Genomic DNA, 22,949 nt, shown 5'->3' with positions numbered 1-22,949 from the left:
GAATGTCTAAGTTAAACATGAATGATCAGACAGAAGAGAGAGAGAGCGCGGCATAGCGTTCGTTACGGATTATCACCACTTTATCTTGTAATGTCACGATGCTCAGTATATGTATAATGATAAGGCCGAGTTTATATGGAATTTTGAAGAATTGGGTGGGTTCCTGGGACATAAATTACGTTACATTAAGCATATTACAATAACTACCACCAAACTCTCGACATTTCCTTTCCTGGAAACTATTTATCATGGGACTTTACCATCGAATATCAAACCAAATTAATTTCCAGCTTTGTGTGCTGTGCACTTTTCGGTTCGTCTTTGGTGGATTTTGTAGGAGAGGAAGAGAAAGAGAGCAACCTGGGAATTCTCGTGGCTCTCATCCAGCTGCACAAATAAATACGTTTCCGAGAAAGGAAAATACGGGAAGAGGTGAAAGATGGATGTAGGCAAATCCTTCCAAATGACTGTCGAGGAAAACATCGTCTGCCTGCACGACACTTGACTGTATCGACGGAATGGTTAATATAATTCTATTCCTTTGTTGTCTGAATGTATGGTGTGTAAAGGAAAAATGGGGAAAAAGTCTAGAGAAAGATAGCGTAGGAGTAACCCAAAGGAATATTTTTTGTCTCAAGCAACAAACCAGATCATAATTCAACTAACTGGATGCATTTACGTCAACTAAAATAATGTCGAAACTGTGCTATTCTATTCTTATGCGTAATGATGATGACGATGATAAATGAATCATGTCTCAAATTGCAAAGTAAGCAAAATCTCATATTATTCTCAGACTGACCTTTCCATTTAATGATAACCATTACTTGCATACCATGTAGATATATTGTCTGTCTGTGGTTTATTAAATACTTAATAATATTTAACTTGTCTCACCTTTATGATAGTTGCCGTTTTCATCGTCATACCCCGCGTTTAGAGGATTGGTCTTTTCTCCGCTAATTTTTCTCACAGCATCCTGCCCCAGATACCACGATTGCGGATACTTGCTTATTTCTGATAGCTCCCACGAAGTTAAACGGGAAGCAAAGTATCCTACTGCGGCTGAACATGCGATATAACCACAAAATACTTATTAGATTTTCGACCGTGACGAGTTAAAGTTAGTTTGGCATTTTTTTCTACAGACAAATTGAAAAGATTACCTTCAGGAGTCAAAGGCCACGAAATAATATCACTATCTTGCGTCTTGCATGAGTAGTTTGCACTAGTTGTCGAGTAGGATAGAGCATTGTTGCTGCTAACAATGGTGGTAGTTTTGTTAGAAATTGGTGACGTCGTCGTACCCGAATCGTCCTTGTTGCTACTGCTTCCATTTGACGAGGAGTTGTTGTTGTTGACCACGGATGGTATCGGTTGCTTCTTCTGGTTGGCCTGTAAAAAAATAAATAATTTTGAAATTAATAAATTTCCTATTTTATTTCAACTAAATATGCAAATATAAAATACTTATCATTACTTGTTTGCCATTTCGAAAAGGGGGGAAAGTATTATAATACATCGAACTGAAACGTATGTCCAGTCCACATTTGAGACACACCTGTCACCCCTTAAATTCTACTAATTATGACACCAACTGGTAATCATTAACCACATTTTTCCTCCATCTCAAGAAACATACTAATTGAAAAGAAACTGTTAATTGGTGCAGGTGCAGTTATATTATCGAGTATTATGTCGTGGAAAACTTTTAATTCACACCTGATCACTAATTTATTAGCACCAAACCTCAATAACCTCCTTCTTAAACAAATCCCAGTCAAACTACTCCTGTCTGGATACACGCCTGCATGACCAGGAAAACTGTCCTTCTTTGTCTACTTTTGCTATCTATCATTCCCTTGTCGACAAGTTGCAAAATGCTCGGAGGGAGACACGGAACGAACACGTTGTTCTGTCCCAATAAATATATGCCTTGTCCTTGTTCTCTATCTCTCTTGAGGACACAGACGAAGAGGAGAGCGAAAAATTCCCTCTGATTTCCCTCCGCAGCTGGTTTCGTACTGCACTCGCTCGTCGTATGATGGGTAAAAACGTGGGAGAAAATTATGAGCTGGAGAGGAGGAAAGCGAGTTACAAGTGCCACTCTGGCCAAAAAAGGAAGCACCCAACTATATAAACCATGTAGGGCAAGGAATGTGTGCAATGTGCAGATGGTCCAAGAAATAGCGAGCAAAAGACCCACTACCACCAAAAGTGGTGTGTGTGGGTAAAGTCTAACGCATGAGTCTTCCCGAAAATCAATAGGACGAACCATCCCTCATTTCAGCGAGAGACTTACTTTCACCCAAGCTTTCTCTCCGTGCTTTTGCCTTTTCCTCCTATCTCACTTTGAGCAGGAGGAGGAAGACTTTCTCAATTTATTCTTCTCTATCCACCGCATTCCTTAAGTGGTGACTTGACCTGTATAAATATGTGCAGGGAGAAATCCTCGTGAATAAGAAAGGAAAAAGTTTTATTCTCGTCCAGATTTAGACTTTTGGTATGCTTTCGAAATTGGAAAATTCAAGCCCCTCTTTAAACCTGACGGTAAATATCAAGGAGGTGGAGCAATTTGTGTTGTGTGAGGAAAACGTCGAAATTTACCCTGAATAATGTATGCGTGCAATTATCTGGGCATGTTTGCATGTGATTTCGTAACACAAATTGTGATACTGCTGCATGGAATTAGATATTTACTGTATGGGTTAACTTGTTCTATTTTTGTTTTCTTGTTTTTCCTCCATCGGAATATTTAGAATAAGTGCAAATTCTCACACGAAGTTGGCTTGAGTGGGATTGTTTCCCAATAATTGAATCGTCTCGCATTAGGTTGGTGTATAAAAGAAGAAGTTTGCGTATAGATTTAGCTGATTGGCATCGGTCGGGTGTGATGGACTGCAGCAGAACGGATGGAAGTCTGTTGTAATGTAATGGAGAGAAAGTTTATCATATAACAGAAAATCCTGCTGCTATCAGCATGCCGGAACAACAACTATCCGATGAACCAACTTTCTTCAACCAACTTTCTCTACAAGTCAAGCATGTAACGGGACACGTACACTTTTTCCACACAATTCTTCGTAATGATAAGTCAACATGGCTCTCTATAAAAAATAATAACATTCCTACACTTCAATAACCTACCCCGATGGTCATGCATGTAAGCGAGCGTGTTGCCGATATAAAAATCAATATGGGATTCATATTTACCCATTTTGAACGATGACGTGTGATGCACATGTCTCATTAAAGGGGAAAAGTCATAAACTGGATTTGCCACATGAACTGAAAGGCTTATTGGGTGTCAGTTTCAAGAAGGTGGAATACCACCACACTTGGAAGTAAGTAAGTACTTATCCAACCATGAGAGAGACAGCTCGTCGGGCGAAAATGCCCACCACATATGTACACACACATCCATAAATAAATTCCAAAATGCCATTGTAGGCAGAAATTCTTTGGCTTTGAGAGATAAATCTAAACCTCCAATAAATTGAAGTACAGCTGCTACGTAATTCTCTCCTTGTTGTGTTGGGATTCCTTCTTGTGTGCCGGAATTTCAAAAGCATACTTTCTCTCCTCTCGGTCTACTTCCATTTCCAGGCAAAACTTTTTATCTCGAATGAAATCCTATTGTATGCATGCGTCATGGAGGAATTGAACCGGAAAAGCTTACAACAGGACATGGATGGAGAGGAAATTTCGGATTTCTGACGCTACATACGCCGTGACGAAGAAGAAACCAGACAACACAACACAACCAACTGTGGAGTGAGATGTCTAGATTCAGCACGTATTATTACGTTGGATGTCATTGTTGATTTTGATTTGATGGGAAGTAAGTAATAGTGATATACTATTTGTGGAGGAATTGTGTTGAGGCTACATATGCACACAAAATCTGTTGTGCCCAGATTTTGGCACGACGACAAAGACTTGGGTGACACAAGGCAGGTGGTATCGTCATCATGGAATATAGGCGGCGACTTGTGTCGAGGTCAATTATTTGTCGACTTGCTGACTTTCATGTCTCATTTAAGATGAAAGTATGAGAAATGAATCGAAAATCTGTAAAGGAAAGGCGATTCCTGTTTGATGCTTCCTTTCTCTCTGTGCGCGTAGGGAGATGAATTGAATGACACATGCAGTCATGTACGTAATTTTATGTCGTGTGGGTGCCCCATTATTGTATACAGAACTTAATACTAGCAAGTATTTATTCTCTGAGAACTGGGCGAATAAATAAATTACCTAGCGGAATGCTTTCTCTTCCTCGAGGCCTCGACAATTCTGTGACGCAAGCAGCAAACCTGCCCAATCAAACATTGATATGGACTATGGAGTCGTGACATTGAATTACTTGGACAAATGTTGTTGCACGAGCGAGCAAAGGCAGAGGCAAATAAATATTCACCAAATTCCCGGAAACGACGAGGGAAATTATTACTTTGATATGGCTGCTTTTTATTTGCTGTAACTTCATCTCGCCAACCACAACAACAGTGCTCGTGTATGTACATGTTTTTCGTCCCAATTATTGGGTGGGCTGTGCAAGTAAATAAATTAATAGAGAAAAAACGTGGAAGTGATGCATCTTCATAATAGCTCGAAAACTTTGAAAACGAAACCACTGACCTTCGTTATGCTTATATATTATGCAAGTTTTGACCATATTGGGGAAAAGTTAATTAAGTTGCAACTGCCAATATTTAATCATTTTCCTATTGACTTTATTCCTTGATTATTAATTCAAACTTACGTAATATGTATGCGAGTAGGAAAGAGTGAGTGCATTTATCGGGTTTTATTTATGTTTGCTTGACGTCACGAATTCATATTCAATTTCTATATGTAGCATATTTTAGCCCATTTTGGGTAGAACAGAACAGTCAAGTGAGGTTAATGAAAGACTGAGAGTGGAGAGAGATCGATCTTTGAATAAACTTTACTCGGAATCATTGAACCAAGTTTGAGAGAGTGCTTAAGGTATTAATATTCACGACCTTTTTACTTGCATGCATCTATTGACGCCCGTATTTAGACATACGTAAGACCTCTTTTGATACAGCGTGTTATTTTTACATTTCCATGCTCAAAAGTTTATAGCAACCTTTGACATTTCGCTCTGTTGTCGTTCCACCTGACTTGATAGATCGGATTAATGGACCGATCGCCTACTTCTGCTTCTGTACATACGTATCTACGTACATTCAAACTAGTGACACACAAGAAGTTTCGTCGATAAGATGAGATTTGCATTCACAGGCAGGCAGGAGGACCAGAAGGAAGGACAGACAGACAGCTTCTTCTTCTTCTTCTTCTCCAATCGTAAATACGTAATGCCATCTCCAAAAGTGGAAAAGAGCTTATACAAACTTAAACCTTGGAACTTTTTTACAGCACGAAAATACTCTCCGACAACTCGGCACTCAAGTTTTTTCGGTTATAATTCATATTTCATATAGAAATTGCATAAAGACGAGTTTTGCTTTGACTTTAGGGCCCAAGGACTCGCAATTTCTGGCCAGAGAGATTTATCCTAGGTTTCTCATCCATAAATTAAAGTTTGGGATGAAAATTCCTCCCAAAATTAAATCTTAATCCAATTTGAAAACAATTTCCTGGAGAGGAGAAAGTTGAGAAAGTTTGAGGACACCACTTTGGCTCAAGATGAGAAAATCGGCATGCCTGCTGACGGATATCCTTCCTTCGTCATCGCCTTATGAGATGAAAGACCTTGCAACGATTAGATCAAATTTGATCACGAAGTAAGAAAATGACACCAAGAACGAATGGAACGGATGCATGGGGAGATAATGCAGACGTCTGGTATGCGTATAGTTCTTATTACTGATGGTGGCGTGGTAAGGTTGGTGTTTGTGCGAAATTCTTGATGCAAGTTATATTTATATGGTGTGAGATAGATAATAAAATGTAATGGCAAACTTTACTGTGGTGAGATTTGGATCAGATTATTTGGATGTCAACAGCGAAACGAAACGAAGCCAAGCGAAATCACTTTCTCCCACAAACTCCACGAGTGTCTGGCTTGTGAATAGGCCACTAATTCGATTAATTAGCGTGTTATTTGCAGAGAATTCACCAATTAGTTCTGAATGGGATGAAAGACGACATGCTTTCCTCCTTCCGGCCTTTCTACATAACTTCTTTGCTGATATAAACCTTGACATCGTGAAATTGTTTGTGCTTAATATTTACATGTGCATGGTCCGTCGGCTCGAATAAGTGGCGTGTCACCGGCCAAATTTGTGATCCCATCTTTAAAATCTCTCTCGTGCATTCTCAACTAAATTAATTATATTTGCACCATGAACCGTTATGATGGCATGATATCGTTCGTTTTATATTATTTCGAAACAACAATAACAGCCGAAGAGAGGTTTCTATTTGCTAGAGTTACAAATCAAAATCTGTGAGACAAATTCCGACCTCGCAATAATAACAATATGTAATAATCCCGTGGGAGAGTGTCTCTTTGTGAGGAATTTATCCGCTTTAATTGGCAAAATTAAATTGGATCCAACCAACCAACCCTTTCACATATTGGTTATGCTGGACTGGATTTGAAAATCAGCCAGATCCTGTTTTCCCTTCGGATTCACAATCAAAGAGTGAATGTGGTTGAATTACATATAAATTAATTATTGAATCAGCCATGAGTATTAATTTTCTGTTGAATTAATTGTCAATCATATATGCATTCATACCCATGTACAGTGGCGCGTCATAATCACATTGATTCATGTGTCACTAGCCATAACCACAATATATTGATGACAGTTGACATGATAAAAGGGCAACGCATATTTATAAAACCTGTCCATTGGATAAGCAAACATTGGCATAAAAATATCTATTTTTTGCTGTAATTTTACCCTACCCTTTAAACGCAAGAATGGCCTTTAATTTTTAAAAGCCATACGAATATCATGTTCATATCTATCTGTAACACACGACTTTGTGCCGCCGGTCTCAGTGAAAATAAAAAAAAGCAAAAGGAAATGAAGCTCCTTCCGGTCCGGTGTGGTGTAATAATGTAAAAGTGGACATGTAAAATACAATGCACAGGTTGTGCCTGCCTGGCCTGCCACTCGAATGAGTTATGTAACGACTGATGCTACCATTATGATTAACATTCTGCTTGTAGCACATGCCCTCTTCTTCTCCGGTTGCCGTCTGGCTTCTTCAAAAGTCCTTCGTTTTCTTTGTGATGACAAGGTTCGAAAAGAAGAAAGGATAAGAAAAGATGGCATGCGATATTACTTCCACCCTTTCGTTTAATAAACCTCAGATGGTCATTGGACGACGACGACGCACTTCTAAACCTCCAGACCTAAACACGTTTTTATTCAGTTGGATCGGGCAGGTGAAAATTATTTCACACACATTTCGTTTTTCGTTTCAATCGAATTGTGCCGAGACTATAATTCAAATTCCATAATTTGACCATGAGGAATCACATCTGGCTGAACCGGACTGCAAGCAACACATCCGTTCAATCCGGTTGTGGTTGTAATCATTACGACGGGAACTCGGCCGTGGAGAGAAATTTTCTATTTCATTTTATGCATGGCATGTCCACCCAGCAACAGTTTTGAGACTGTTGGTGTGCTAACCCAAGTCAAAGGTGATTCAGGATTGATGTGATGTAAAAGTAGGCAATGAGCTAATGCGATGAAATGGATGATACTTGATTTTATGACGTTACTTTATGGCATGACATGTCAACCATAATACTACAAAATGAACCTGACTCTTGTATACTGTATCCCAAAATGGTTCGTTGACCAAACACGCACTGCTCTATGCATGTGTATGCACTTTGTTATCTTTCATGTCATTGAATGATGCTATTTGTTCGTACCTGTTTCTTCAACGCTCGCTAACTTGCTTCCATTTTCATCTTCTCGAGTAATATTAACTTTTGGAAAGAGTAGTAAAACATTAGAATCATAATTCTCTCATGTGTGGCTCATTTCATGTCAACTTATAAATATTACGACACTGCCCACCTGGGCTGCACAATGCTTTTACTTTTACGATCCACACGCAAATTGTAAGTAGGGTGTGAAATATTGGTAATAAATTAATATGGACGATTCCAAACCAGACAAGAAGACCATTTCATTTCAAGTAAATACATAAAATGATGCCGTCCATGGGAGACATTTTCTTAAAATAACTCGAAAACAAGTTGTATAACGGAACGAAAACATGGATATATCACAGAGCAAAGTTGGTGAACAATGTCTGATGAGATAAGGAGACGACAAACGCAGACCGTCAAGAGGAGACGGTACAAAATGAAATAAAGAGCAGTTTCATGGGGAAATTGACTACACAGTTCTGAGAAGGAGGAAACCAGATTACACGCAAAAGTAATGTCACATTTTAGATAGACACAGGTTGTGAAATTCTGAAATGAAGCTCCGCGAAAAGGAAAGTAAGTCAGTGTAATAGGTTTTGGTCTTAATATTCTTGTCCGGGAGGTCACCGGATATTATTATGCGGCCAGAACGAGAAGAAAGGAGATGTAATGTAACCATCCAATTTATTCATGCAGAGGAGATCCCATAAGTTCCTTTCTCTCCTGTATTTACTTACTTTGCCTTCCACTCACACACGCTTTTTGCTTATACTTTTTCATAATAATGATACATAAGAAGGGCTAATATGTAAGACTGCATAAATATTATTTACACGAGTTCTAAGACATTTTGACTCATTCTTCTTCTTCTTCTTCTGACGGGATAAGTAATCATCAACGTCTCATCAATTTTTAGCAAGTCGACATCACAACATAACCGTAAAACCTTGCGCGTAGGTTGTGCCGTGTATTTAGAATTAATAGTCCGTCATGAGAATAAATTATGAGGATCACATTAGATGACTAACTGTCTTCTGCATCATCTTCTCACAGTGCAGCTGGTGATGTGTATAATTCTATCTTGTAGTGTGTGTTTAAAAAAATATAAACTGCTCCAAAGGTCAAAGTTCAGGTGGTAGGTAGTTTAACAGAAAATTCCAAATTGATCAATTTCTACACAAAACCAGATCTAGGCAAACGAAACCAATTCAATTTTTGGTTGATAATAATTTTACAAAACATCAAGATTTATTACACGAGTTATTCCACTGCTATCTCCTACTGATTAGGATTACGATGTTACTACGAACGAATGTGAACGATTTCTTCATGCAGTCTCATTTTATTTTATTTTATTTTATTCCGTATTACAGTTGGCAACAACCTACAAAAATATTTCGCCCTCATTTTTTACCATATTTTTACTATTTACTCATTCATGGATGAACGAATTCTTTGAAAATTTTGCATTTTTTCACACACGAAATAAGTACACGAACTTAATGGCTTTAGGGGCTGGTTAGTTGTACATATGCATGTGAAATCATAACTCTAGTACAGATTCTGTAGTATGAAAATAATGCAACGTGGGTGCAATTTAATCCAGCATCCACATCCTACACGGCTTGTTAAGAGTTACTTAATGTTCAAAAATCTAACAATGTAATTGCTGACACCCAATGACTGACTGACAGTAGTGAGGCATATAAAATCACGTCATGCAAGAGCAAAATCATGGCATTTTCATCGTGGAAATCCGCACTACTCTTTCATTCCGTGCTCATTTAGTGCTTTGTTTGTTTATTTATTTATTTATGCAATAATGGACAATCAACAATGCAGGAGGCAAAAGAGAGAGAGAGAGACGAACTTGATACATAAAATACACATGTCGAAATGCTTAAACAAAGCATCGTGGTTTGGGTAGCACGGGAAAAAATGTGTACAAAGAATGTATAGGATTTCCGTTTAAATTCATTCCACAATGCTACGGACCAGTTAATTGCAACGCCCACAATCACCATTCTCACGTTATATTCATATTATGCAATCCAATAATGCAAGGCAACCACCCGACATTTGAATCTTTTTGCCGTCATCATCATCATCATGAGACATTTTGTTTTTCTATCGCCAGCAGGGAACTTTGTTTTACTTGGTTTAACTTTTGTTCACAAATTCCATCTCCAACTATCTCAAGGTTTCTCAATTAAGTAAGCAAAACGGCGAATACTTTCTTTACAAGTACCATCTTGTGAATTAAGCAGACGAGAGGATGCAATGTAATCTGAGCAGCAGCACCTTGTAACTTTGTATTTGTGTAACCTTTAGTTTCATCCTGGAGGAGACATCAATCTCTCCTCGTAAGGAATAAGAGAATAAAATTCGACTCCTGGGTGGCTGGCTGCTTTTTGAATACAAGAAATTGCACAAGTGAAGCCAGTAGGAAATGAGGGAGAGGCAGGTGCATTTCATTTTACGAATTTTATTCGACTTCACAGAAACAAAAAGCGCAAACCCTTCTTGTTTGTTGAATGGAATGATGATGATAATGATGATGATGAGCGAGTTTCCTTTGTCTTGACTTTTTATTAAGATTTTTCCAAGTACTTTTTAAGTATTGTTTGTTTTTCTCCACTACTGCTCCCACTTGCCACTTGTTTAATTGTAATTATATTACATCACATACGTACATTTGAATGTATTTAATATGTTGAATTTGAAACACCAAAGTTGGACCAAAAATTATGTCTCGAACCACTCGAAAAACTACCCTGTTTGGTTCTGAGCATGTTAAAAATCTTCAATTAATTAATTTATTGCAGTCATGTCATACGGCCATAAGTTCCTGCCTTTAAGTAAATAATTTTTCCAACACACAATTGTCCTGACAGTGATTGTTATTGGAGGAGTTTACTAGAGATTTGCGGGTGACACGGGGCAAACTGAGCATTTGTCTCACGCACCCCAATTACAACACATTGGGATAGTTCCCACGACCAAAAAGAAGCGGGCTTCGAATTTTCTTTCTTCATCAGACGTTCAGACAGACAACACTCTCCCAATCGAGATTTTTTATATACGAACATTACTTTCTGTCAATAAAAAAAACTGAATATTATCGAAATGCACAATAAAAAAGGAAGACAGATAAAAGGAGTGCAACCCCCTCTCAGAAAACCAACCCCCCCAAGACGATTCTGGACTTCTTCAAGAAGTAAGTCCAATTACAGTTTTTACAATAAAGCTCCTTCCTCTCCAACAATGGGATCGTTCCCAAATAATAATACTGTGGTGTGGCAATGAAATGTTTTTTTTTATTTTTGAAGGTCTGACGCCAGTCCCAGCTCTTCGAGTGCGAACATAAGAACGGCTTTCAAACCCGTGCAGTCTGACCAAATACGAACCCCGGCTCTTTTGTAAGTGGCTTTACACTCCAAAATGGGAACCCAGATAATTAAACATGGTTGTGGGAGCGTTCCCAGATACTTAAACATCGACTTTAATTTATAGGAGGAATGAAGAAGAGGCCATGAGCTGCTCCCCATTGCCATCAAAACCGCGTCCACCACCATCCGCAACTGCCACCTCCGGAGCATTTGAATTAGTTGAACAGCAACAGCTTGGGATTTTGAACCCTATGGTGTCATATTCTTCGAAGTAAGCACTCTTTAACCAACGAAAAGTTTGTTGAATCGGTGCAAAGTAAATAAATAATAACACTTCATTGGTAGGAGGGACTACTCAACAATGGAGGAAGAAGAACAAGTTGCCTCCACCACTACCGCAGTGGGATCACCAACCAATGACGATTCAGCGGATGTTCATAATCTCCCACTTCCTTTGGGAGCGCTCCCATTGGATGAGTCATTCGAGTCAGAGGAAATCACACCTCACCCAAAGTGGGGAAAGGTAATTAGGCTGACACATTAAAATAATTGGTTTATTGTATCATCACCTCATTGATTTGGATCCTTTTATTCTAGTTGTCGGTTCATGCTCACCAGCAGCAACCACGGGTGGCCTTGTTGGAATTTTACGAGAGAGTAAGGAATAACCCGAAGCTGCGGGATGACAAGAATCTGGCAGAGCTGCAAAAGGCGGCGGAGTGGGGGCTCACTGGAACCGGTCCGGAATTTACACCTACCAAGCTGAATAAAAGTAATGGATGCGAGATTTTTTGGGACCGTTCCCATGTGTGGACCCAATATCATTATTATATTCTATTTTAAATTGCAGGAGGCCCACCCCTGATCGGCTATTATTTTGACAACGGTATCCAGAATTATAATGCCGCGTTATTCTCGGCAAAGCAAATGAATAAAAATGTTGAACGTCCGCATAAGTACAACCCTGAGTACTTAGATCGAATGAAAGCATCTGTTCAAGCACACAGGGACAATGCCCCAGACCTAGAGGTGTTGTATATTGGAGCCGTCAGTCACTACTCCGTCCAAGACATCATTAAGGAGTATCAGTGGTCCCCAACTATGGGACCGATCCCAGTTCATGACAGGTCAACTGGGACTGTATTCTATGTAGGAATACATGGTGGTAAACTCTTGGGATATCTGGGTATCAGATACGACCATCCGCGGGAAAAGACCTCTCCTCTCTATCAGAATTCAGTTGGGGCAACAACAAATCCAAAGAACATGTATCAAATTACTTATCGAATGTGCGATAGCCGAGACACGAGAGAATTGGCTGAGTCCTTCATTATGGTATATTTATTGTTTCATATGAAAATTTTCCTATATGGGATCGATCCCGTATTTATGTATTGTAATTTGCAGCGATACTCACGTGGATGGAACCAAAAATACGGGACTGAGTATTTTATTACGAAAGTGCGAAGTCTTAAGCAACATCCTGAATTAAAGACCAGGGCTGATGAGTACGTTGCTGCCGGAATTCCATTATTCGAGATCGATCCAAATTGGGATCCATCCCAACAATGGAAATATTGGACATTGGAGGAGATGACAACTCTTCCCATCAAAGTTGGACCGTCGGAGGTGGTGAAGGTTTGGGATGCAACCACTCAAAAGCAAGTTTACAAATTTCCACGAGTGAAGAATACTGAAGAATTGCTCAAACAGTTTCCCAACCCACCTGAATCATTTTTCAAAGGAAAACCAAAACTGGAGGATGAGTGTCGCGCAGTTAGAAATTTGAACTAAATATTTTTTCTTTACCTTTAATTTTAATATTAACTGTTACAAACTATCGTTAGTTTTTATTATCCTCCTTTATTTTTATTCGTATCCTTTTCTGGCGTTGGTTGGTGGTGGGAATTAATGAATTCGAGAAAGACAACTTCCCACTGGGAGAGCAAATCTGAGCAAATCTGAGCGAATCGTAGGCACGCAGGTTAAAGAATTGTGATTTTGAAACATCTCACTGCAATTCTGTCCTCTCTCTGTCAATGAAATAAACCAAGTACAGTGGTGGATGGATGACAGTGGAAAAATCGTCTTTGTTCCGACACCGCATTTTATTACGTCTTGATTTCTATGATACATTTCCATTCAAAAAGAGATCATTGCAATAATATAAGTAATAAAAATCTCAATCTCCGTCGCCGAGTCCCACTCGACATTAAGATTACAGCCCCTGCAGAAGAAATTTATTATTCGTGATGTTTTAATTCAGGTTTATTTATTATTGTTCCATTTTCAACTGTTATAATTTGCATCGACGAGTATAAGATTGCTGCACTTTTTAGTTCATTGTGATCTCACGCAGCAAGAAGAGAATACAATTTATCCGTAAGTCACTTCTTGCAGATTGGTGGTGCCAGGAGGGATATGCAAAATCTTGTCTGCCTGAGTGAGAGACACGACGTCAAGTCTTTAAAAGGTAGAAATATGCTCCTCTTATAAAAGAATATCTGCACACATACCAAACACACAACAATAACAACATTGCCTTTGAGATTAGAGTTGTATTGTTGTTGGAAATTAAAATTAAAACGCGTTTTTCTTGTCCTCACCAGTGAAACCGCAATTATGCATCTTTTTAATGGTAGGTAATGCTCCTCGTAATCGTTGCAAAAATCTAAATCAGGCTAAACTATGTGGTATTACTGTTGTTTGTACTTGTGCGAATATAACAAGAGCGGTACGTATGTTCCATTAGTTTGTTAATTTAATACCTACGAGCTATAGGACATCCACATAGAAGGACATGAACTTGCTACATGAGTCGTTTCACTTCAATTATTACGTTTGTTTTACAAAAATTTGCATAAATGTTCATTCATTAAGGTACAAATAAAGTAAGGACAACTACAATGTATGAAATGCATACGAAATAAAGTCGTGTTTTACATTCGTGTTTGTTGGGAATGAATTGAGCCGAGATGGGACGATGAGCACAAGAAAATTCAGACCGACTTGATCTACATCTGTGTTGTTAACTTATTGCAAAAACTGGTAATTAGCATACAATGTGCAAAATATAATGTACACGTGTAATTCTACTATTCAATCATCATTATTAACTTATGTATGCATGCGTATAATAAAGTTGAATGAGCCCGTTAATTTTATTTTTCTGTGTAGGACACGTCGAGTTGGAAAAAAAGTGTGGTTTTAGATTTATTAAATTTTACAGCAGCCCTACCCCTTTTGAAATGCTCCGATAGCAATCGCGTCGTCGTTGTCGTTGTCGACGTCGGTAAATGAAATGTATAAAATATCGATCGATTATTAATATTGATTGTCTATTATTGTTGAATAATGGAATTGGAAAAGTGAGAATTTGTTTCATGACACAACGACGAACGAAGAAACGAAAGTTTTTCATGGTGAATACTTTCATGTGCTCATTATTATATTCATGGTGTACAACTTTAGCATGAAATTGAGGGTAGGTTACTACCAGCACGCCTCTCTCGAGTCTCTGATATAATACACAAATCTTTAGAATGGACACACAACTGTATCGCTTTAATTTTAAGTGAAACGAAGAAAATTGAGATAACAAATGTCACGACATGTCAGACTGACAATTTCGATCCTATCGCCAACATTATTTGCGCTGCCGTTAGCCAACAACAAACTAAGTTTGTAGACTCATTAAACTTTTCTTCATAACGCGCTTCTGGGTGACCTCGCCACTTTAATTGAATCCTGAATCGCTTAAATCAAAATTGATATGGGAAAAAAAACTTTCAATATGTACGTATAAATCTTGTCAAGTTCAGAGCCAAGTAGGAATGTATTGAATTTGAATAGCACAAATTCTTGGTCAAACCGGATCTGACTTGACTTGCTCTTATTTAATGTTCGATTTAAATAATTGTTATGATTTACAATTTGTCATATTACGAAGCCAATCGTGTTACTTGTGTGAATATTAACTTTGCTTTCTTACTGGTCAGATTATGCTCAATGTTACCTACAACTAATTTGAGTATTGTAAACTAATTATTTCTGACACACATGATGGTTTAAAAAAAGCATGTCGAAATTCTAACATGTTCTACTAACTTAATAGCGAATGCATGTCTATGAGAACAAGGCTGATTTGTTTCAAGGATGAAATGAAACTATTAAAAAATACAATTCCTCATAAAAGTGCACGCATTATTCTCAGCCGAATCAAAGACGTGGCGACCTATTCATTACAACAAGATAAACAATAATAATAATACGTACGTACGGTTCATATTATTACATTACTGACTGAGAAAACTGCAGTTAGAAAAACCGAAAAACCAGGAAGGGATCCGTGTAAGCAAATAGGTATCCAACCAAACCGGGAACAAAGGAAATAGTGTGTGCTGTACGGTTTTAATGAATGCCTGAGTAATACAAAGTATGTACTCGACTTTATGTCAATTCATGACGATTATTATTTTAAAAGTTGCATGAGAATAAAACATCCCATTATTTATTGTATGGTATCATTGTCATACAGTTCCAGACCAGAAGACTCGACTTTTTAAAGGAGCATTGAATTTGATCGTTGAACTCGTTTCAAAATTTTATTTTATTGTGCATCGTGTACAAAATGCCACGGTTCAATTTCAATGTTGGGATTTACGTCATTTGAAATTTGAACTTGCCAAATAAATTGAGCAATGTAAAGGTTTCGTTACTTTCTTTTTGTGCTTGAAAAATTTATGGTTTCATGTTGCACTTCATTATAGTTTTAGTACTCGTGTGTCTCCAGTTTATGATGGTTGGTTGTGGGGATGAGATTCACACAGATTCAGGTCGGTTGCATACATATATTGCATCGTATCATGGCACATTTTTCAAAGCAATTACACGGGCAATAAAGTCAGAGATAAAATTACGGAAAATAAATTGAATCCGCATCTATGTATATGTCTTAAAGTGTATTTAAGGTAAGAAGGGGGGATGAGTATGGGAAAGTATTTTTTGATTTATGCATGTCTGATTGAATAACTACTAAATTATGTACAAGTTTTCAATTAGAGGTAGTAAAATAAAAATTTGGTGGAAGGATTCTCTCACGATGAGAATATTGTTTTACGATTATGTATGTATCGCAGTTAGTTAGTTGACAATTAGAGATGCACATCATCTTAATGGCAACGAAACGACAGAGGAATATGAGATGGGCAATTAATACTGCTAAAAATGCGTAAATAATGAAATTGTGTATTCACCTGGAAAATGGTAAGTTTCATCTGAAAGCATGTCGGGCAGCCACAGTCGACCGGGTTGTCATGAAAGAAGACCGTGGTTAGTCCTCCATGTCCGTTTCCGTTACTGACGGAGGCATACCGCTTGTCAATGTAGCCATTTGACAGTCTCAAACCGAGCAGATCGTTGGAAGAAAGTGACGAGTAGGGAGAAAATTCGCAAATCGGATTCGTAAAGTTGGGTTGATATGAGACATTTCCATTCCCACAATTCGCAACGACATTCACACTTCCTGTAAACTCTTTCGAGGAAGTGAGATTATTTTCGAGAATGTCGTTTCTCGATGGATTTTTCGCATAGCAGGAGAGCGTCCTACGGACCCGGACTGAAGGATTTTTCCGGTTTTCTACTCCCACCCCGAGGATGGACATGCCATTAGTATTGGGATGATTGTTGTTGTTATGAACATCCGGACCTGCGTTAGGGTTACTGCTGCTGTTATTGTTCATCGTCGTGGTGCTGGTAGTGGTGGTTGAACCGTACATGTTTCCATAAATGGACGAGACGCTGTTGTTATTGTTGGTGGAGTTGCCATTACCAAGTCCGACATGATTATTATGATGATGATTGCCATTGCAGCTATTGGAAGAATTTGTAGTTGAGCAAAGATTGAGCGTTTGACAAGATGAGGCAGTATTAGATTTGAGATTGTTTGAAGCATCTCGTTTTGCGTTAAAGTTATTTCTAAAAATCTCCGTCTTGCTCAGTTTCAGGCCACCATGACAGTCGCATCCGCACATGGACATATTGCCAGAACCAGTTGTGGTGCACTTTTGTTGCTTGGTATTTATTGAGGCCGATCCTACCCGACCTGTTGTGCTTAGTCCTCCAGGTGTGTTAACACCATTCATTCCATTAAGAAGGAGAGATGATGAAGAATTATTATTGTTATGACCATGCGGCTGCTGCAAATGTTGCATCTGACTAATTGAGAGGGGAGGTTGTTGTTGATGGTGATGTTGCAAGCGTGCAGGCGTCGTGGTCGTCGTCGTAAAGGAAGAATTGGAGTTTGATCCGCCATTGGAAAGATTCAGGTATGAGGTGGAGGTCGAGTAAAAGCTGGAGTTTCTTAAAAGCCCGGAAGGTTTTGAGCTGCAAGTTCCGTTCGTTAATGTGGAGGAGGAATCTCGGAAATCTGGCTGATCGCGGAAGGAGAGGAATCCGTAATCGCTATTATGTAAACAAGAGAGAAGAATTCAATTCATAAAATCAAAAGAAAAATATAAAGAATGTAGCGAGTCCATGTATTCTTAAAATGCAGTGCAATTTGGAGGGAAAACTGGCCGCCCCGAGTACGTCGGCACTCTTCCAACAACCCTCATATAAAATCAGTCTCGATTCTCACTTTCCTCATCATACGCTCTCCGTCAAGAAGAAGAACCAGCAAGAAATCTGCGAAAGGAAATCTTTGAAAACTGGCATTAACAAATATTCTTCAGGTTTATATGTTGCAGAGTGCAACGAAGTACTGACGATGGTAAGGACCTTTTTTTAATTTATTTTTATTTAATTATGAGCTTATAATTTTCAAATTAATTTCCTTGCAGGCGGGTAACAAGTTAAGATGCCGCATTATAGATGATGGATTACTCTTCTATCACGATGGAGATAAGCAAATTGCTAGTAAGTTGTAGGCTAAAAAAATAATATAGGTACCATTACAATTTTTTAAATTAGGTCAAGAAATATATTGGGTTTGGATGCGAGATCGACCAAAGGATTTAAATGGCCATATTATAGTCAGCTACGGGAAAACTGGGGAAAACGTGAAATCCGCCCAACACATTCGAAGCAATTGCTTGGTGGAAGGATCGGATCTTACCGATCCTTCAGATGCTTGTGGGATTTCGTAAGTGAAGAAAGTTCAATAGTTTAGCATATGTATCTTATGTAAAAATTTGAACACACCAGGCATTTTTTGCGGGAGGGTGAAATGGACTTTCTGACTACAGATGCCGAAGGACTTCAAATCTGGGCAACATCAGAAGCTTCCGCATCCATTGTTAAGAATGGACTTCGATGTGAGTTTAATCAATCATTTTGGGTAATTACTCATCCTGTTCGGTTGTAAACAATTTTAATATTACATTTACAGCGCTCCTAGATGCAGTCTGTGTGAAATGTCCAGCTCCAAATTTTAGACAGTTGCTGCCCCATATGGAGATTATCCACACGACCCTCATGAAGAACAAAAACCTTTGCCCTATTGTTCCAGAATTGTCGACCATCTACCTTAAATCCCCCTTTTCCAGATTCACTGTTGCAACCATCGATAATTTCCAGCAACTTCATAGAGGACCAAACGGGACCGTATATTTGGCAGTTCCTGGAATCATCCCCGACTACACAACACCATGGAACATCGACAGAGATACTCTATCCCAAAAATGCAAGTCTGAATGGTTAGCGATGGATGAATCTTCCCGAAATCAAGAGACAGAAAAACCAAGCGACATCAGACCTACAAAAGACGTCCTTGAAACCAGAGTCTGGATAAGGGAAAACTTAGAGATTGGTGGTATCCAGCCTTTGGGAAATGCATTAACCAAAGACGCCGTGTACAACAGTTGCCCTTATAAAGACAACATTAAGAAATCCATCTTCGGTAAAATCATATCCAATGTTTTCCCGAATCTTCAAGATCATCAGGGGGGTGGTCGAAACAATACACCAGGCGTATACACCAACCTGATCAAACGACGATAGGAGTAAACCTTACCAAAAATCTACCCCAACGGCCCTTTTAAGGGCCACCATATATTCCGAAGCAAGCAAAGCATAAAATAATTACGAATTTTAGCAGTAAGATAATTATGATTAAAATGATTACCCATCACTTCCTCCTTCCATGTTGTCGAGAGAGTCTTTGGTTACGTGGGCATTATTATTATTATTTCCAGGAGGCATCAGCATGGACTGGTGGTGATGATTTTGATGATGATGATTATGCTGTTGGTTGCCGTTCGAGAGTCCGAGACCACCGGAGGATGAGGAGGTAACATGATGCGGCGGAGGGTGATGGGCAGTATGATGGCCATTGTGAAGGCTGTTACCATTGAGGAAGCGAGTCGATAAGGATGTCAAGGAGTAGGAATGCTTCAGTTTGGATGACTCGGACATTTTGGGGTATTTATTGTTCATTTGGGCAGGAAGTATTAATGTAGTGGGGAGAGAGAGAGAGATGATGATGATGATGATTCCGTAGACTAGGTGGTGATTAGTAACATAAAACAAGTTGTCAATCAATCAGAAGAGTGGGTAACTTTATCTGATTTCGTTATGTCAGGAGGGGATTGATCCAATCAAAAAAACTGGGTTGAATAGATCTAATTGCGGGGAAATATGTATAGTAAAGTTAGATCTCTATGTGAAACTATTCGGCATTGAATCTGAATAATTGAGTGTCTGTAGATTTTATTTCGTTTAGAATGACCACTTGTTGCTCACTTTTATTATTCACTAATGTACATTCGTCGCGTTGTTAGTATTTATGCACGTACTTATTTCCGTTATGGGGTAGTTGCACTTATGTATGTACTCGGATTACGCAACTTTAGTAACTTTTCACGCAAAAATTCTGCAGAATAATAAAATGACGACTAGAGAGAGGAGCGGGAGGGGACGTTGAATTCACTGCCTGCAAATCAAAATTGAATCTTAATGCACACCACTTTACGTTATTTTATGTGATTGCCTTGATAAATTACATTTACTGGGTCTCACACTTTAACTTTATATCCCATCAGAACACCACATGCATTACTGCTACATAACATACGACTGCTTGTGTTCTTGAGAATTGTAACTAACTAATTGCTAATCCAATCCAATCCACACTGCCATCAAGTCGACTTCTTTTTCTGCTACCACCACTCAAGTATTTCCTGTTTTGGGTTTAAGTTTTGACTTAACGTTACTTATTTATTATCACGTTGCTTACTCACTCATAATAAAATAATCTAATATGCTTTGCCTTCCTTGCGTGGTGGTCAATAACTCGGAATGTTTTGATATTTTACTTACTCGAGCTTTACAGATATGTAATAATGATGATGACACAAGTTGCATTTATCTTGTCTTCGGAGGAATAAAGCTATGCGTGTTGTGAGGTTCGTGATTTGACGAGTTGAGCTAACTGACGCAGATTTAGTTCTGGTGTTATGATGTCTGATCACATTTTTGCATGACATACATAAAGCCACTCACTCCTCTCTTAAGAGATTTTGTGAGGGTATCGTCGTCGTCAGATCATCATCATTACAGTTCAGTTCAGTGCAATATGTATGTAATACCGATCACATTACTCATACTTTTCATGCACAAATGCAACCCAGGTTGAACCAAGTGGAACGAACGATATTATTTATTTGGACACCGCACCACTCAGAGTTTGTTGTAGAATTTTGAGCTTATCTTATTGACTTCTTGATAGCTAGTATCAGGAAATAAAATGGACTTTTACAGAAATGGGGCTTGAAGTTAATGAACTAATAAATGTGGCCCATCTATTTTTTTCCTTTCGTACATAAGTAGCATATGCAAGTGGTGGATTTTTTGGTGCAGCTCGGATTATTGACGTCGAGACAAGAGTTTACGTAATGCATATAGAATTAACTAAGTAAATGGTCCAACTTGACCGTATATAAATCAAATCTCTGCTGAATCCGAGAGTTTGTTTGTATTTATTAAGCAACAAAACAAAACTTTCCACTCAACTCGAGAGCTATTTAGACAGGTGAATAATCGCCACTACTCACTGATTTTGATGGACTTCTTCTCCTCTTGTTTGGCATTTGCATGAGATGAGATGAGAGGTGCTTCCACGACACGACACGACAATGGAAAACAATAATAATAATGTGAAGAAGATGCGGTCCGAGCAAAAGTAAAGTGATGATACTACATGCATACGAGAGAGTGGTCAATAACACCAACCAGGAACCACACTACTTGCTGCCTGCCACTACTACTTTACTTGTTTTTACACAGAATAAAAATCTCTCGTGACATTCACTTGTGCATAACGAACCAATTATCAGGTAGCCCAATTTGGCTTTTACACAGGACCGACGGAGGTGGATGGAGGAGGGATGAGAATTTTTCCGTTTCCTTTGAAATTATTTTGTCGGGATTTAACGTCACTCTTTCTCTTATATTTTGTGTACGTGTGTATGTACAGTAATTTAATGAGTGGCCAGGTAGATAAGTATAAATTCATGAAATGTAATAAATTTTCCACTTCGTTCAAGTGTTTATGTATGTTCTTTCCTGCCTTCTTTCGAAGTATCCGAACACGGCACAGATTACGACAAGACTGAAGAAGCAGAAGATGGTCAGTCAGACAGAATCAGAGGGTGTAAATAAAGTGGGACGTTTTCAAATCTTTACTTACGTTACGTAACTTGCTGATGGAACGTTCTATTATTCTTTGACTGTAGCCTCACTAAAGGGAGTGACACGTATAAATAAGTAAATGATGAAATGTGTATGTATATGTATGGGGAGGACCCTTCTTGCCTCAGATTTTTCTTTCTTATGGACAGAGCACTCTTCTGCAGTTCACATTATTATCACTTATTATGATTATTACTGGGCTATGGTCACACAACCACAAGTCGAGTAGCTGACTTTTCCGAATAAACTACCTTCTCAACAAAGCAGACCCTTCTGCTCGTCTGTATATTTACCTTTGTCCAACAACTACTGGTGTCGTTTCATTCTTGGTTTTGTCGAAACCCGTCCTGCCTTTGAGAGAGAGAGAGAAACGTCTTCTGAATGAACTTCGTACGAATTCCTATTCACGAACCCTTTAAACCCTTGGGCGATGACGATTTCCTCACATGCAGGCAGTGGTCAACAATGAAAATGTAAGTAGTCCGAGGAGAACCCTTGGTTAGTTGGTAGTGGTACCTTTTTTTACCCCACTACACAAACCACACAACTGGACCACGACGTCGACGGTAGCCTTCGTTCAGGTTTTCTTCATGCTTTTGTCTTTTCTTCTTCTTAGACTGACTGGAACTGGTTTTTTAGTTTCTATTTATATACTTACACGGGGTCTTTAGTTCGATCGATATTCGATGCTTTTTTTGTCTTTATCTTATGCATATGGATCGAATCGGAGTGTGAGAATCAGTTCCAGTAGATTAGATACTTTCACCACCTTCTTCATATCTATTTTGAAAATAGTGTGTTATCACTACCAGTACCAGGTCTGAAAATCGTCCGACAAATGAACTCAACAGCGTCCCTCACCTTGCCAAGACGAGAAGTGAACTGATTCGAAAAATCATATGGGATAATGACGACGACGTCGAGGATGGTGGCGTTGCATGGTCGTTCCTTGGGGGGACGGTGGTACATACGTATCCTCACGC

At 38.7% G+C, this 22,949-nt stretch overlaps 3 protein-coding genes and 2 long non-coding RNA genes across 13 annotated transcripts in view; 3 read left to right on the top strand and 2 right to left on the bottom strand.

Moving 5' to 3' along the window:
- The window catches only part of LOC110860011 (dual specificity tyrosine-phosphorylation-regulated kinase mbk-2), a 32,317-nt gene extending 9,368 nt beyond the window's left edge, over positions 1 to 22,949 (bottom strand). The window contains exons 1-5 of one of the 7 annotated variants that reach the window (XR_004837125.1): positions 22,260 to 22,944; positions 19,403 to 20,209; positions 16,536 to 17,742; positions 1,167 to 1,395; positions 898 to 1,065 (exon numbers count right to left, since the gene is read on the bottom strand). Coding sequence is in view for 6 of the 7 variants with exons in the window: in XM_022109057.2 (XP_021964749.1) it covers positions 898 to 1,065; positions 1,167 to 1,395; positions 16,536 to 17,742; positions 19,403 to 19,713 (1,915 nt within the window). In the remaining variant the exon portion in view is untranslated. Of the gene's footprint in view, positions 1 to 897; positions 1,066 to 1,166; positions 1,396 to 16,535; positions 17,743 to 19,402; positions 20,210 to 20,279; positions 20,568 to 21,329; positions 21,565 to 21,964; positions 22,183 to 22,259 lie in introns of those variants that run through there. The other 6 variants (XM_022109057.2, XM_022109053.2, XM_035859760.1 and 3 more) reach the window with 6 other exon arrangements.
- Positions 4,380 to 6,201, top strand: LOC118438915. Of its 2 annotated transcripts, none has more exons than XR_004837132.1 (2): positions 4,380 to 4,989; positions 5,156 to 6,201. It is a non-coding gene; the product is annotated as an uncharacterized LOC118438915 (long non-coding RNA). The 2 variants fall into 2 exon arrangements; XR_004837131.1 differs by having other exon boundaries at positions 4,380 to 5,050.
- On the top strand, positions 9,391 to 13,217 carry LOC118438913. 2 transcript variants are annotated; one of them, XM_035859764.1, is made up of 6 exons: positions 9,391 to 11,108; positions 11,221 to 11,310; positions 11,405 to 11,803; positions 11,878 to 12,052; positions 12,131 to 12,615; positions 12,688 to 13,217. In XM_035859764.1, exons 3-6 carry the CDS (start codon positions 11,642 to 11,644, stop codon positions 13,072 to 13,074), a joined length of 1,209 nt encoding a protein of 402 aa, XP_035715657.1. In that variant the 5' UTR covers positions 9,391 to 11,108; positions 11,221 to 11,310; positions 11,405 to 11,641; the 3' UTR covers positions 13,075 to 13,217. The 2 variants fall into 2 exon arrangements, with proteins under 2 accessions (XP_035715657.1, XP_035715656.1); XM_035859763.1 differs by having other exon boundaries at positions 9,391 to 11,310.
- LOC118438916 lies at positions 13,351 to 15,816 on the bottom strand. Its single transcript, XR_004837133.1, has 2 exons — positions 13,887 to 15,816; positions 13,351 to 13,784 (listed from the first exon to the last, which is right to left on the bottom strand). It is a non-coding gene; the product is annotated as an uncharacterized LOC118438916 (long non-coding RNA).
- On the top strand, positions 17,749 to 19,609 carry LOC118438914. The gene is made up of 6 exons (XM_035859765.1): positions 17,749 to 18,049; positions 18,120 to 18,195; positions 18,250 to 18,421; positions 18,484 to 18,593; positions 18,668 to 19,374; positions 19,473 to 19,609. The coding sequence occupies exons 1-5, from the start codon at positions 17,828 to 17,830 to the stop codon at positions 19,276 to 19,278; spliced, it is 1,191 nt and encodes a 396-aa protein (XP_035715658.1). The 5' UTR covers positions 17,749 to 17,827; the 3' UTR covers positions 19,279 to 19,374; positions 19,473 to 19,609.

The sequence above is a fragment of the Folsomia candida genome, unplaced genomic scaffold (assembly GCF_002217175.1).
Source record: "Folsomia candida strain VU population unplaced genomic scaffold, ASM221717v1 Fcan01_Sc028, whole genome shotgun sequence".
In the NCBI taxonomy this organism is placed as follows: Eukaryota; Metazoa; Arthropoda; class Collembola; order Entomobryomorpha; family Isotomidae; genus Folsomia; species Folsomia candida.
This window is presented reverse-complemented; position numbering and strand designations above follow the sequence as displayed.